Consider the following 15341-nt stretch of genomic DNA (forward strand, 5'->3'; position numbering starts at 1 on the left):
ATTTTATTTTTATTCATACATTGTTCAATATAAATATTAATAAATTACTGCATTCACAAGGTTGTAAAATCAAAAAATATAAGATGGATATAGTGAAGCCTTCCCTTTCTGTCTTTTACTTCCCAGTTTTTTCTCCACAAGACGTTTGTTATTATTGGTTTCTTAGGTTTTCTTCCAGAGATTGTTTTATGCCCATGCAAGCACATTCCAGCGTGATTCTTTTCTTTTTGTAAGTAATTAAAGCATATGCTGTATATTCCAAACCCAACTCTGAAGTTGGCTCCTCTAAAATGCCTTCTTTGTTGAACGCCATATTTCTCTCCATTGGACTTTTTTTTTTTTAATTTTTTTTTAACGTTTATTTTATATTTCTCTCCATTGGACTTTTTTTTTTAATTTTTTTTAACGTTTATTTTATTTTTGAGACAGGGAGAGACAGCATGAACGGGGGAGGGTCAGAGAGAGAGGGAGACACACAATCTGAAGCAGGCTCCAGGCTCTGAGCTGTCAGCACAGAGCCTGATGCGGGACTCAAACTCACGGACCGCGAGATCATGACCTGAGCCGAAGTTGGGTGCTTAACCGACTGAGCCACCCAGGCGCCCCTCTCCATTGGACTTTAAAGCATTTTTGATGCACCTCTCAATGTAGTTCTCTGTTATTGGATGCTTTTTTTTTTTTTCCTTTTCTTTCAGATTGTAGTTTTGAGTTCTCTATGGTAACCCTCCTAAATCTCTTTAGTGCTCTGAAGTCAAGATCTAGGCTTGAAGTGTCTCATACTTCTAAATGTGTTACATAGCACATTGTAACAACAAAATATGCGGTACCCATTTAGTAAATGAAGAAGTGAAGAGCACCTGGCTGGCTCAGTCAGTGGAGCATGTGATTCTTGATCTTGGGGATGTGAGTTTGAGCCCCACATCGGGTGTAGAGATTACTTAAAAATAAAAAAAAAAAAATTAAAGGAAGTGAATGATTTGAAAAACTCTTCTGTTATCAAAAAGATGTAGTTACAACTAGAAGTGATTGGAAAGTGAAGAATCTCTAATTTATCCTGTATCCACTAAAGCAAAATTAAATGTTATGTTAAAATCACCTTTTAGAAATGAACTGAGCAAGAGGCACCTGGGTGGCTCAGTCAGTTAGGTAGCTGACTTCAGCTCAGGTCATAACCTTTTGGTTCTTGGGTTCAACCCTTGAGAGGAGTTCTGTGCTGACAGTCTGGAGCCTACTTCAGATTCTGTGTCTCCCTCTCTCTCTGTTCCTCCCCTGCTGGCACTCTCTCTCTCTCTCTCTTTCCCAAAAATAAATAAACGTTAAATTTTGTTTTTTTTTAAATAAACTGGGTAAAACTGGCCAAACTTTAACCTTTTGATTGGGAGGAATCAATGATATTTTATGGTCCTGTTAATACTTTATAACATAACATAAGTAATATCTAAATATGTTTGACTTAGAATTATACTATTATATATAAATCTCAACTCCTATAGTACTCACTCCAATAATTATCATTATCTACTAACAATTGCATAGAGTTTGACAGTCTATCAAGACATTAAAGTAGGAAATATTTTATACACATTGTTCTTGAATATTATTAACTTCTTTACAGAAGAATTAAAAATCGACAGCCATTGAACTCATGTAAAATTAGATACACAAATAGAATTGTAAAGCCCTTTTTATTTACTAGCATTTCTATTTCCCAACAGCAAGCGTAATTCTCATTTATGAAGTACTTCCTTTATGTCACATTGTGATTTAGAAAGATTGCTTTTTAATTCTTTTTTAATTTTTTAATGTTTTTTTCTTTTTTTACTTTTGAGAGAGAGAGAGAGAGAGAGACAGAATGAGCAAAGGGAGGGGCAAAGAGAGAGGGAGACACAGAATCTGAAGCAGGCTCTAGGCTCCACACTGTCAGCACAGAGCCTGACATAGGGCAAGAACTTAGGGACCATGAGATCATGACCTGAGCCAAAATCAGACACTTAACTGATTGAGCCACCCAGGCGCCCCACTTTTTCAATTCTTTGTAACAATCCAAAGACAAAAGCTTTATTATCTCCATTTTATAGATGAAGAAGCTCAGATTGTATAAGACCATCTGGTTAATAAAGTGGCAGAGCTGAGAGTCAAACCCAATCCTTTGACTAAATCCATTATTTTACCCACAATGCCATATTGCTTCCTTAAAAAATAGTAGTATTTTCATAAACATAAATTAAATGCAAGTTCCAGTTCCCATGAAAGCTCCTGAGCAAATGGTAGAGAGGAAGTAAGATGCATTTCAGGAAGAGAAAACCAAAAGCATGAAGGCCCATTAATGGAAAGGAGCTCATTGTGTTCCAGGAAAGGCCAGTGTGGGTGGAGTATTATGATTGAGTGGCAAGGACGAGATAGTAGAGTTTTAGATGGTAAACTACATAGACTTAAAGACGGGGGCAGGTGAGTGTCCTACCTGGATTTGCTGGAACTGCCCTGGCATCATTCTGAAGAATGCTTCCTTTTGTTTTCCAAAGTGCTTAGTATGGAGTTATATATGGTGATCCAACTTATAGGTAAAGTTGAAGATTTTAGATTTCACAAGAAATGAACAAAATTTTTGGTGGTTACTTGGGATATTAGTAGGAAAGTGACAGATTATTTTAGTCCAAATTCCATACCTGGTACTTTTGTCAACTGACAACATCCTCATGATATATTGAAGCCATTTTTCATGGAAACTTACTGAAGCAAAGCTATTTCTTTTAAGTAAATGTGGGGAGAAACATGCCAGGAGTAGTATTAAACATGTGTTTCAGACATCATTGGATAAATATATGTAACATCTGATTATTTGGGAGCTACTAATTTATTTTGAAATTTATCCCATTTGACAACTTCAGATTTTCCTTTTGTTGCTCACATTTTAGACATGTTGCCCTACATTCAGAAGAGTTATAATTTGACTGCTTGTTGAAAACATCAAGAAAATGTCTCTAATTTGACCATTTATAGACAGTTTTGGGGATGAGTGGGGTGAAGCAGTTGATATTTTGTGATTAAAAATGGCCAAAATTTAGGATTATAATACTTTGTTAATTTTAGTAGTATCACAAATGGCCTTGATTAGGACAAAATAATGAAGGTTTGATGGATTCTGATAACTCTTATCAAGTTTTGGTATCCTTTCAGGTACAGAAGCTAAAACAATCAGATGCAATGAGGCAGTTATCTCTATGTAGGGAGTTGGCACCTCTCCAAGCAGGAAGTGGCTCTATTTACTCTTCGTCTTAATTTAGGAATGAAAAGTATTACTTACCTTGTCCTCACAATAACAGTGGAGCCTAGAGAATAAAAATATAGCCAGAGACTCAGAAGACAATTGGATTTATTCCCTTATGGCTGACCATGTACTCTGTGGACGGCCAAGGATGACTCTAGGATATGTCAGAGGAAGAGAGGGATTTTTTTAAAAACTTCCATGCTTAAGATGACATCTTCCTAGTTTCATATAAGATATGAAGTTTTGATTAAAGTATACATGAATGTTGAAATAAATATTTAAACACTTTTCAGGAAAATACACCTACAATAAATTTTCATCGTGAGAAGTCAGTATTCCTTACCCTAAAATGATATTTGGTTTTTTGTTTGTTTGTTTGTTTGTTTGGGTTTTCTTGGTGTCAGCTTGTTTTCATAGAGTATATGACAGTGGGTGGAGTGGAGGTGGGTTGTGGACTTAGCATCAGGAATAAGTGAAATTGTGCTTCTCATAGGTAAACAAAAATTGTCAAGCACATTGTTTCCAGTTGCTGTCAATGGTGTTATATGAGTTTTCTGAAATCATTTAAATGTGGTCTTTAGCACATTTGCATTCATAAAAAGTGCCTGGGTATGTATGCTCCTTGCTTCTTCTCCTGCTCAGCTGTCAAAACATGGTGATGCTTTTGAAGATTTATGTTAGATAGGTAATGAGATTACTGAATGTTAACTGCAGCATTCAGAATTCACTTGGTGGCAAAAGAAAAGAAGGTTACTGGGTCTTTGGGATAGAATAGAGAAATGATGGAGCTAGTTTTAATCAGCCAATTTGAAAATAAATATACTGTATTCTGGATTAGGAAAGATTTCAAACTTTGTGTCATGTTGTAATCAAATACAACATTTCTAGAAGAATATAGGATGTCACATTACTTCCATTTCAGCAAAATTCATGACAGCTTAGAATAATGGCCATATTTTGTGGTATGGACATATGCAAATCTTAATATTGGATGGGAAAGACTGAAGAGTCCACAGGCATGTGTGACACAATTTTTTTTAAAAAATGCTTTCATTGTTGCATTAAAAATGTAAATAAATCTCATGTAGTTGATCTATGTTCCTGTGTAAAACAGGAAAATAAACAATGTGATTTCAAAGTGGTCATTTTCAGATTTACGGATTATAATGGCGTAATGGTTACCTTCCAAATCGGACCTCTACTGGTTATGGTTGTGAAATGTGTTGTTAAAATAGGAAACATGATGAAAATTGTGAAATCAACATAATTAAGTTGAAGGTCCAAAAACACATTATAATATATATTTCTTTTATTCAGAGATTTCACTGAGTTTCAGGTAGAGGGGAAAAAAGATAAAGCAACAGTAGTTTAGAAGTAACTGGCATCCTCGACAAGGAAGGTTGACCTTGACCTTCTTCTCTTTCCAACCCTCATTTCATCAGCAGGGGTGAGATTACTTTGAGACCCTGCCAATAGGTAATAAATAACACATAAATTCCAGGACACCCTTGCACTGTAGGGTGCCCTAATGTGTAATAATCCTTAGACTATTGAGTTTATAACTCATGACATCTGGCAGTTACTTGGCATTGTAATTCATGTTGATCATGCACATCAGAATACACCATGGGAGAGAAATATTGGAGTAATAACCCGTTGATACCGGGACAGGGTGGAATGACAGGAAGATGCTGTCGAGATTGTGTACCTCTGTGAACTATGCAGTGTTGGAATGCTGTAAAAACTAATGCCTTCAGATAAGGACTAACAAGGCAGGAGGAGGGTGGTAATCTATGGGGATGCACAATGGAGCAGCACATTAATATTTACTTGATAGCACTCTTTATTCCTTTATTCAAATTGACAGATGTAGCTGTACAGCAGTAATGAATCCGGAAGTTAGAATTTAAACATATACTCATGTTTATTTTAAATTTAAATGTGTCCTTAAATAAATGTATTGAATTCCTTTTTTTTACACATCTGCATATATGATATTCAGTGCTCTCAAGCTTTTATTTTATTTGGTCTAATAGTGAGGATTAAATGAACAGGAAGAGAAAAGAGAGGAAGTATTGGGAGGTAATGGGCAAAAAGAGCGACATACAAAGCAGTTGTAACAAGCCTTCCTGGTACCTAAGAGCCTAACTGCTTTGGCTGAAGACTTGAGGCTCATGGGAAATGAAACAGATTGAAAAGCTAGAAGCAGACAGATGGCTATTTGTAATCAGCCTGTAAATATAAATCCTATAAAGATGTTGTGATTATTTGTATGTTTGTTTGTTTGTTTATACTCAAACCTAGATCTAGAGAAAACGGGACGCAGTATTGTAAGCTTCACATAATCTGGTATTTCCCCTTGTTACCATTCTGAAAAACATTACATAATACTTAAAAAAAATGCTAGCCTCTGTAGTTCTGAATTTTAAATTCAATGTGCTATTTTTTTCATTACCCAGAGTTGTAGGCATCTCCGTAACCAAGATTGGAATTACCCCTAAATGGAGCAGGTGCTAGAAGGAAGTTGTTTGGGTATCAGAGCAGAATATTTTGAGGGTATCCAGGGGAGGTTTTTCTTCTGAATATAGGAAGGCATTGCCTTGAATGTGTTTAGACTGATACCTGCTGTTCTAGACACCATCCTCCTCCTCACATACTATATTTGGGCACGTCTCCAAGATGCTCTCATCCCTTTGAGCTCTCTGTGATTCTGGAGGCATCATTCCCACATGAACAGTTTTGTGCACGATGGCACTTTAAGGAAGAAAAAAAGGGGAGTTGATTAAACATTAATTAGCTTCAATCCACAACTTCCTCCTAAGCTAATGGATAGAGTTTGCAGATCCCTGTCAAATATCAGATGCTAGGCTTTGCCAAAAATAGGACTTCCAAGTGTAAGTGTTGAAGGTATGCCAACTGCCGGCTCCTTAACTCAAACCAAAGGAAATGATTGCCAGAGGCAGGCCTTGAGTCTGCTGTGGTCAGATGTCACCAGTTTGCAGTGCCACATGTGATCCAAGAGTTTATGAATGATCTCAACACTTGGTCCCCAAGGAGAACATATGCATTACAGAGGTTACGGATACAAATTACAGAGAGCAAGATGTTTCCATGCAATTTCTAAGAATCCTTCAGCAAGTTTTAAACATTAATGGAAAACATTAAGGAAGACTTGGCACTCTTAGCAGGACTTCAAATTATATTGCTGGTGAGGACAGAACAGAGCTAAAAAAAAAAAAGGGATTCAAGAAGAAAGGCTTAGCTAAGAAATCTGGGGCTGGCCATTCCTCTTGTGAATTGTGTGTGTGTGTTTTATTCCCTGCAGAATTACCAGGCTTCACAAAATGCTAGAACTTGAAAATGAACAAGTCACAGGGCATCCTTGTTTATTCAGCATGCTCCAATTCATATCACTGGTTTATCAGGATCGTTTGCCGACTGAATGTGCTTGCACAGGGAGTCTTAGTAGAGACAGGGGCGGGGGTGGGAGGGTGAGAGCGTCTCAGCTTGGAATTGTCAGCATGCTGCAGGGGTGCCAAAGTGCCAGAGTGTCAGCTTGCACAGCAGTAGCAGGACGTCTCCCCACTGAGTCCTTTCTTTCTCATTCCCCTTCTGTGCAGAAGAAACCACTTATGACTTGTCCCCTAGATATCAGATTTTATCATCTATTTAGCTGGTGGCGAGCCTGTCTGTTCTGACTATATTTTGTTTGATCATACCAAGTAGAATAAAACAGTTTGTTGTGAATGATGATTCCTCTTTCAGTGTATTTGGTCTTTGAGTCATTGAAACTTCAGAAAAATACAGAATTACTAGAGCTTGTCAGTGGGGTCCTTTCAGTTGAAAGGGGGCAGCTCAATTTAAACTGGTCTAAATATGAAAGAAAGGTTGTTTAGATCATGTAACTAGAAAGCCCAGATTTAGCCCAGTCTTCAGGATTTATTTATCCAGATAGGTCCTCAAGAACCCAGATGTGTTCAAGTGCGTGGCCTCCGTTTCATCCTCAGACTGGAGCTCCCCCTGGGGTCACAGCCTGGCTGTCAACAGCAGCCATTTAGTACAGCAGGAGATAGTGTTCTTTCCTCAGAGGTAGAAGACCTAAGCTTCAGTCTGGTTGGCATTACACCTGCCCATTCCCTGTGATGATATAGGCAGTGGTGGGGCTGGTAGTGGTAGCGGTAGAAATAGGGAAACAATATACACCAGCTGTAGGAATGGCTAGCATATTTTTTTCTAGTCCATTATAATACCGATAGTATAATTTGTTCTAACAGTTTTACTGGTTGGCATAAATCTGTTGTGTCTTTGATGGATTGATTTCTGACCTTGAACTGACTGGATTTTATTTTAGATATTTCTGGGCTTATCGGTAGGCAATTCAAGTATTCTGTCTCTTAAATCCACCCAGCTTAAACTGTTCTTCCTAAACAACATTTTAAAATCAAGTTAAAGTATTTTGGTTTGTTTAATGTGATAAGGAAAAGACTACGACACACCTCTTGAAGAGGAGTTCATCGATTCAACCTATCAAGAACACTCGATGAGCTCTTCTGATGCCCTGCAAGATGGGAGCCTATTGGAGGCTTACCTAGTCCAGTGTGAGAATAGAAGGAAAAACTTTTCAGATGACTAAGTCAGAGGCTGACCCTGAAGGAACGGTATACGTTTGAAGGGAGGAACAGGAAAAAGTAAGGAAACAAAGGGCTATCTGGGGGAGATTTTCAACCCAACAGACCACCATATGCTAATGTACATTGATAATTAGACGTTCCTCTGTATGTTTTCTACCGAGAAGTCTTGAGCCACACAGCTGTGACAGTTTCTGGGCACATACAGAGAGAAACCCTGCTGGCAAAGAAACCTTGTTATCAGTATTGCTCTGAGCTGCTATCAGTTTCTACTGCTGCTAACAATGCTTTTAATTATAATTTCTTTTTAGATTACCTTTCTCATGATCAATTTAGTTTGTTGCGGGTGATGTTTTTTATCCAATGGTGTGTATGAACACTTTCATCAGTAATTTCTCTAGGCTCTGTATTTCTAATAACTACTTAGAAGCATGCATACATTGTAATTCAGAAATACATCTTTTGGTCTCTTAATTATGTAGCCTCATCTCATTGTCATTGCTAGTTTATCTTAATAAACTAAGATGGAAATGACTGAGTCATGATTTGCTTTGTCTATGTTGACAAAATATAAAATAAAAATGTAAAAAAAATATACAAAATATAAAATACTTTATAAAACATATAAAGATATAAAATATATGTCTTTAAAATTCTTGACAGCTGTTGATTTAGGACAGAAGGGAGAGGACCTGGTGAGTAAAAGAAGGTGGTATGAGGAAACAGGAGCCAAAGATATAAGCTGTAAAGGCACAACTAGATCTAAAATTCTTTCAGGCCATTATATTAGTTGCCTATTTTTGTGCAACAAACTACAAGACTCAGTGACTTAAAATAACATACATTTATTCTCCATCTGTGGATCAGGAACCCAGATATGAGTTATCTTAGTTGTCTGCTCTAAGGATCTCTCACAAAGCTGCAGTGAGGTGTTGGTTAGGGCTGTGTTATCATGTGAAAGCTCGATTGAGGAAGCTTGTTGGACTGAAAGCCTCAGTTCCTTGCTTGCTGTTGCCTAGAAGCTGCCTTTAGATTGTTGTCAAATGGACCTCTTCTTTGAGCAAAAAGGTATCTTACATGATCAAGGAATTCGATGAAGGAAGAAAGGGAGTGACAGAGAAAAGAGCTAGAGAGAAAGAAAGATGAAAGTTATCATCACTTATAACCCAGTATTGGAGATGACATTCCATAAGTTTACAATAACCTATTCATTAAAGGCAAGTCACTAGGTCCAGCCCACAGAACAGGCAAGGGGATTACACATGAAAATAAATGCCAGGAGGGAGGGATATTAAAGAAAAAGCCCACCACAGGCATTATCATGTCATGCTTGTTTCGTATTTCTTCACCATTTTATAGGACAGTGCCAAGTCCCTTGTTGTGTTTATTATGTTCCTGGAGAATTGAATTAATTTGTTGCAAATCTTTATGTCATGACTAAGAACTATATTTTATCAAACACACAGTAATTCAAAACTTTCTGATCTTCCAGAATAACTTCCTAAATCACAGTGCATGTCAATGTAAAAAGAATGCAAATCTAACCCAGATTATGAGTAGCTGGGTGTACTCTCATTTATGATTTTCAGCTCATATACAGAAATGAATATTTGGGTTCTAGCCAATTAGAACCCCCCCAACAGTCCCGGGGATTTGAACCTTTGTATCTAAATTTAGCTCCACAAACAAATGCTATATCAAAACTGTACCTGTTTGTATCTTTTTTTTTTCTTTAAAGCATAATTTATCACTATCCACTAAGCTTTTGTCATTGTAACCAGATTTTTTTCTCAGTTAATCAGGTTTATTTACTTTATTTTGTTTCACTCTACATAAAGAACTGTTTGGAGCTTTAGTTATTACACATATTGCTGTGTGCCCTTGCTTTGGCTTATTTGTCAAGCCACATCAAAAATGTAGCCCTCAATTCTTTCTACAATGGGGGCTTAAGGAGAAAAAAATATAGAGTTAATTTGGATTTGCTTTGCTTTCCTACATTTACAAGACCATTTTACTTCCTTTCACCTCACATGCATGAATTCTTTACTGCAAAGAACACTTTCTTTTCTTTATCACCTGCAATAAAGTGTAGGGCAAAATCCAAGACAGAAATGAATAACTAGCATAAAAATTGGAAATAATAAATATTATTTTGTCAATATTAATGAATGGATATCAAAACCTCGGAAACATGTAAGCAAATATCAGAACATACTTAACCTTTGGTACGGTTTGAGAAGAGTAAAAATGACTTCACTTTTCCCTAAGAGTAAGTTTTCTACATTCTGTGCTAGGACCTGGTGTAAAGGATGTGTTTCTCTTGAATGTTTTATTGAGACAGAGAAGAAACACATTTTATTACCCCAAAGATTTAAGGTAAAAGAAATGGTATCGTTAAGCAAAAAATGAATTAACTGGATGCTCCAAAAACCCCAAAGAGCATTTTACAAGTTGAAGAGGGTACAGTACCAATTACACTATTATCTCACCCTACTCTCTGGGTGAATAGCCTGAAAGCCTAAAATTACAGTTGATGTTAGATTTCTTGGCTTCATTTGCAAATTGGAGTCATTTTCTTTTTGTGAACGCCATAAACACATGTTACATTGTTTAAGAGTAGCAGTCCTTAGTTTGTTATGATATTTTTCTCCTTTTTGTCCTCCATGTCAAAGGACCTTTTTTTTTTCCTTTCTTAATTTGGCTTGTTACAAATTGATGTAACACTGTGTTTCTGAATGATTTGCAATGGCCTTAAGTACCATCTGAGCAGAGGCTTTTTGGCGTGTCATTTGTTAGGGGACCAGTTCTAGAGAAGGTCCTTCAACTGGCCAGATGTGTCATTTTGGAACAGATTGAGGGCCTGCCAAAACACCATTTGTTGCCAGTACTGGATATTGTATGGGTGCTCACCACTCTGTTACCATATTTTTGCATGTCTTAACATTGCATAAATAGGCAGCTGTTCTGTATTTAGAATATAAATGAGTCACCAGCTTGCTTTCCCAGGAGGATTTACCTGCAAAAGGAAACCACGGTGTTAACCCCTTCCCATCCCCCTGCCTGAATGTCACATTAAATGCACTCTTCTCTCAGCCCATTCAGAAGCAAATCCTATGCATATAAATCACACCTCTCTTGCCAGTGAGACAAGAGAACCAAAAATGTGCAGTTCACCATGCTAAAATGGAACACATTTCCTTAGCAGCAAAGGCAGTAAATTAATCAGCTTATAAGCTGAGAGTGAGCAATTTGTGCTGAATTCTTTCTTACTGTTCCTTCAATAAGGAGACAAGTTTCTCTAATCTCTAAAAGGGCCATGACTTCATTAAGATGGAAAACCGTGTTAAAGGATGTGTCGCAAGAGAAAAGAGAAGAAAAGCCCTAAAAGTCACTCAGTTGTCTCTCTGGAGCTATTTTCAGGCTAGGGAATTTTTATTTATTTGTAGAATGACAATTAACCTAGAGACTTTGCCCAAAAAGGAGCAGAGTGCTGAAGTGGGTCTCATTATAGCACACCAAAGGCAGTTGGTTTGACCTAATCCACGTTTGTAACAGATGATTTACACAACAGACTAGCAGAATCTACCTAATTTTGATTTCAAATAGCTTAACCAATGTGTATACATATACATATATATATATATATATATATATATATTTGCATAGATATAATGCACTGTATGTGCATATGTTTGTTTTGTGTGTGTGTGTGTGTTGCCTTTAGATATACTTAGGAAACAATGTTGTCATTGTTGGCATATAAAATAATAGGAAAGTCAAGGCAGACAAAGCAAAAGCTGTTGAGGTATATGGTATATTCCTGGTCTGAACTACTTTTTTGAATGTTTATCCTAAAATAGACATGGCCCTTATTTGCTAAAGAAACCCAGCATCCTGCAATCTGATAGGGCCAAGTCATTTCTCCAGGCTTTTCATCCTGCCAGCAGAAGAAATGCACACACAGATAGATAGGTGACATTTGGAGAGCCAGGCATGCCAGATTTTCGGAGGTTACAATGGAGGTCCAACCTGCTGTTCTCCTAATGAAAGGAGGGGAAATTCAGACTGGCCAAACTGCTATAAGGGATATCTCTGCTCTGAATGTCACGCTGCCCAGATGTCGCTTGGCAGGTGGAGAAGCAGAGAGAATGAAAATGTAGCCCTGTGTATGTGGGTGCTAGTGCGTGGCAGGGTGAACAATGAGTCTATCTTCTGAAGTGTAATGAAAACAGTGTGGATCTTGTCCATATTCATGTCATGAGAAAAGGCATTCTCAAAAAGTCCTCATTCCACTTCCCCTCCCAGACTGACATACATACGTGCTCACAGACCATGTGCACATGACTGTTTTGGGCTTTTAAGTCTAACTTGATAATTTAGGTGTTTATTGTAATGCATTTGTATACATATGTGTATATATGTTTTTTCTTTATAGAAAATAGGATCATACTGCATAAAAAAATTTTGTACCTTGAATATTTAATCTCAAAACTAGATCACAAGTATTTCTTTTCTTATTTTCCTTAGGCTTTTCTTATTTTTTAAATTAGATTTATAGCAAAGGTACATGATTACATAGTCAGCCATTTCCCTGTTGAACATTTAGGTTGACTCTAGAATATTTTAAAATGGACATGGCTATGTTCTCAGTAAATATTCAACGTTTATTAAAATGAAGTAAGTAAGATTTGAAGTTCCTTTTTGCAAGAGAAAGCTAAAGTTGCTGTCATTGAATTTTCTTTCAAAAACATTGAATTATTTTTCTTCAGTGTTACGAGATGACTTCCGGCAAAATCCCACAGATGTTGTAGTGGCAGCTGGAGAGCCCGCAATCCTGGAGTGCCAACCTCCCAGGGGACATCCAGAACCCACCATCTACTGGAAAAAAGACAAAGTTCGAATTGATGACAAGGAAGAAAGAATAAGTGTGAGTTAAATTAAAATTAATTCCTACAGAGATTATCAAGTCTTAAAATGGATCATTTTATTTTTTGTTATTGTTAATAAAATTGTAGAATAGCATTGAATGCTGATTACCATTTAGACTGCATTGAAAGGACTGAAAAGGAGTAACCCAAACAAACAAAAAAAAACTTTAGGATGAGTCTTCAAAGAGACAAAAATTAAACAACTCAGGTATAGATGATATAGTAATAATTGCACCCATCTGAATATGTAAATATGTCTTTGCAGTACAATATTGATGACTTAGGTTTTTTAACATCTCAAATACATACATCATTGCACTACAATATTGATGACTTGGTTTATTTTAATATCTCAAATACATTTATTGATCATGCTGTACATGAATGATAAAGGGTAGATGATGGCTGTGAGCCATATTACCTAGAACATTTCTTTTTACACCATTTTCAAAATTATAAGAGAAAATGATTCGAGGTGATAGGTACTTCAAGCACCTTTTCCAATTTTTTAATGTTTATAACTAAAATTTTATACATGAATTTATTTAAAAGTTTAGGAGGCATGAAGTAAAATCAAAGTAAACATGACTTTTATGGTTCTGCAGTTTAGCTCTTGCAGAAAAAGAGTCTGCCTTCAAGGGAAATTGGTGATTAGGTTCATCACAATTAATATTCAAAACAAAACACCCAGAACATTGTAAAGAGGTAGAAAAGGGGAAAGACATGCAATTATTTTATGGTTTTGTGGAATCCACTCAACTTTTGCTTATGACACTTATGGGAACCAGTCCACTGAAACAGTAGAAATGCCTCAAACTTCTGAGGTTATTCCTAATACAATGTTTATATTTAATACAATTATTGAGAATAAATATACTTTATTTAAAATCATGTCCATTTCTCTGAACAAATGTGACATTTCTGTCAAAAATCCATACAGTCTAGATGTCTATTTAAAAATATCTTGTAAATGAGGATTTTTTTACATGCACACTATGGTTACACCATAAAACAGAACTGGACAGGCCATATAGGGGATCACAATATATATTCCTATGATTCTGGCTTGAACTCTTGACAGCATGAGGATCTGCATTACTGGGAGCACTTTGGCTCTCAATGGTCTGTGTTTGGGTACCAAACATGAAAATGTGTTCCTGGTGGCAGAGTTAAATCAATGTGGAAGGGTTTCTAGTTCATGTTTGCATCATTTACCTTTCCCTTTGTACAAACCACCACAAAATACAGAGACTTATGATAACCATTTTATTTAGACTGTTCTGTGGGTAAGATGACAATTCTTCATTCTCGGCCAGATTGGCTGATCTTTGCTAGGTTTTTTCATGCTTCTGTGGCTTGTTTAAAAGATGTGCTGGCAGCCAGATGATCTAGGATAACCTTACTCACATGTCTGGCAATTGACTTACACCCAGTTGGGCATCTTCGTTCTTCTCTTGGCCTATAATTTTCCAGCAGGCCTGCTCAGACTGGTTCCCATAGTGGTCTCAAGATTCCAGCTGCAGCAAGGAAACATAAGTCTCAATGTGCTAGCACTTTCCTTCTATTGAAACATTTCTTTAGTTTCATCTGTCAAATCAAGTAATTTTGCCAAACTCAGCTTCAGGGGGAGGAGGAGTGGCCTCCATGGACATTTTTATAACTTATAGTTTATTATACTCCACTGTACCTAATTAAGAACAGGTTGATGGTCTTTTTGTCCCATGGAAAAACAAAGTTGAAAGTCCTTTTTTTGTGACATGACAAGTTTTAGAGCCTGAAATATCTCTGATGAAAACATGCCTATGTGGATTTTGTTTGCCTAGGAGATAAAAATTGCCAGAGGAAACCAGCATGTTCTTACCTCATATCTCTTTAAGAACACTCAGCCATTGTGATGTTAAGATCATTGAATTATATAAATACAAAGAAACAAAATTGGAAAAGAAGCTATGAGTTGCTGATACACTAACTAAAAACCTAATTCTGCTTCAATATCCTCTTTAACAAATAGACATTTTAACATTTTCATTGGTTTATTCAGTCAATAAATGTGTCTCATTTAGGAAACATTTAGGGAACACATTTTAGAAGCCAATGATTTGTATCAACTCATACTCATTATTAAAAAATGTATTTATTTTTATCCCCCCCTGCCCTCTTCTTCAAAAATTCTTTCATAAATACAGCTAAGGTAAGACATGAATAGTTAATGCTAACAACTGAAATGTAAGCTCCATGAAAGCAGAGGTTTTTATTATTTGGTTTCCTACTGAACCTCAAGTGCCTAGAACACTGCGGAACCCATAGAGGTACTCGGTAAATGCTTGTTGAATCACTCTGGGTCCGTTGGATTCCATTATATTACCAAAAGCAGGTATTTAGTACTTCTTTCTGGTAACAAATTATCAATAGCAATTCATTCAACCTACTTCAGAGTGAAGATTAACCATTAAGATTTAAGAAGCACTCACAAGACTCAAAATAGGACCAGATGAGAGAAAGAATGAAACACATTTT

General features: G+C 36.6%; 1 protein-coding gene across 1 annotated transcript in view; it reads left to right on the forward strand.

Annotated features, from left to right (window-relative positions):
- Nucleotides 1-15341, forward strand: part of ROBO2 (roundabout guidance receptor 2) — a 609164-nt gene that overhangs the window by 410438 nt on the left and 183385 nt on the right. The window contains exon 3 of the mRNA XM_049627999.1: nt 12666-12823. Within this exon, the coding sequence (XP_049483956.1) occupies nt 12666-12823 (158 nt within the window). The remainder of the gene's footprint in view (nt 1-12665; nt 12824-15341) is intronic.

Source organism: Panthera uncia, chromosome C2 (genome assembly GCF_023721935.1).
Source record: "Panthera uncia isolate 11264 chromosome C2, Puncia_PCG_1.0, whole genome shotgun sequence".
In the NCBI taxonomy this organism is placed as follows: Eukaryota; Metazoa; Chordata; class Mammalia; order Carnivora; family Felidae; genus Panthera; species Panthera uncia.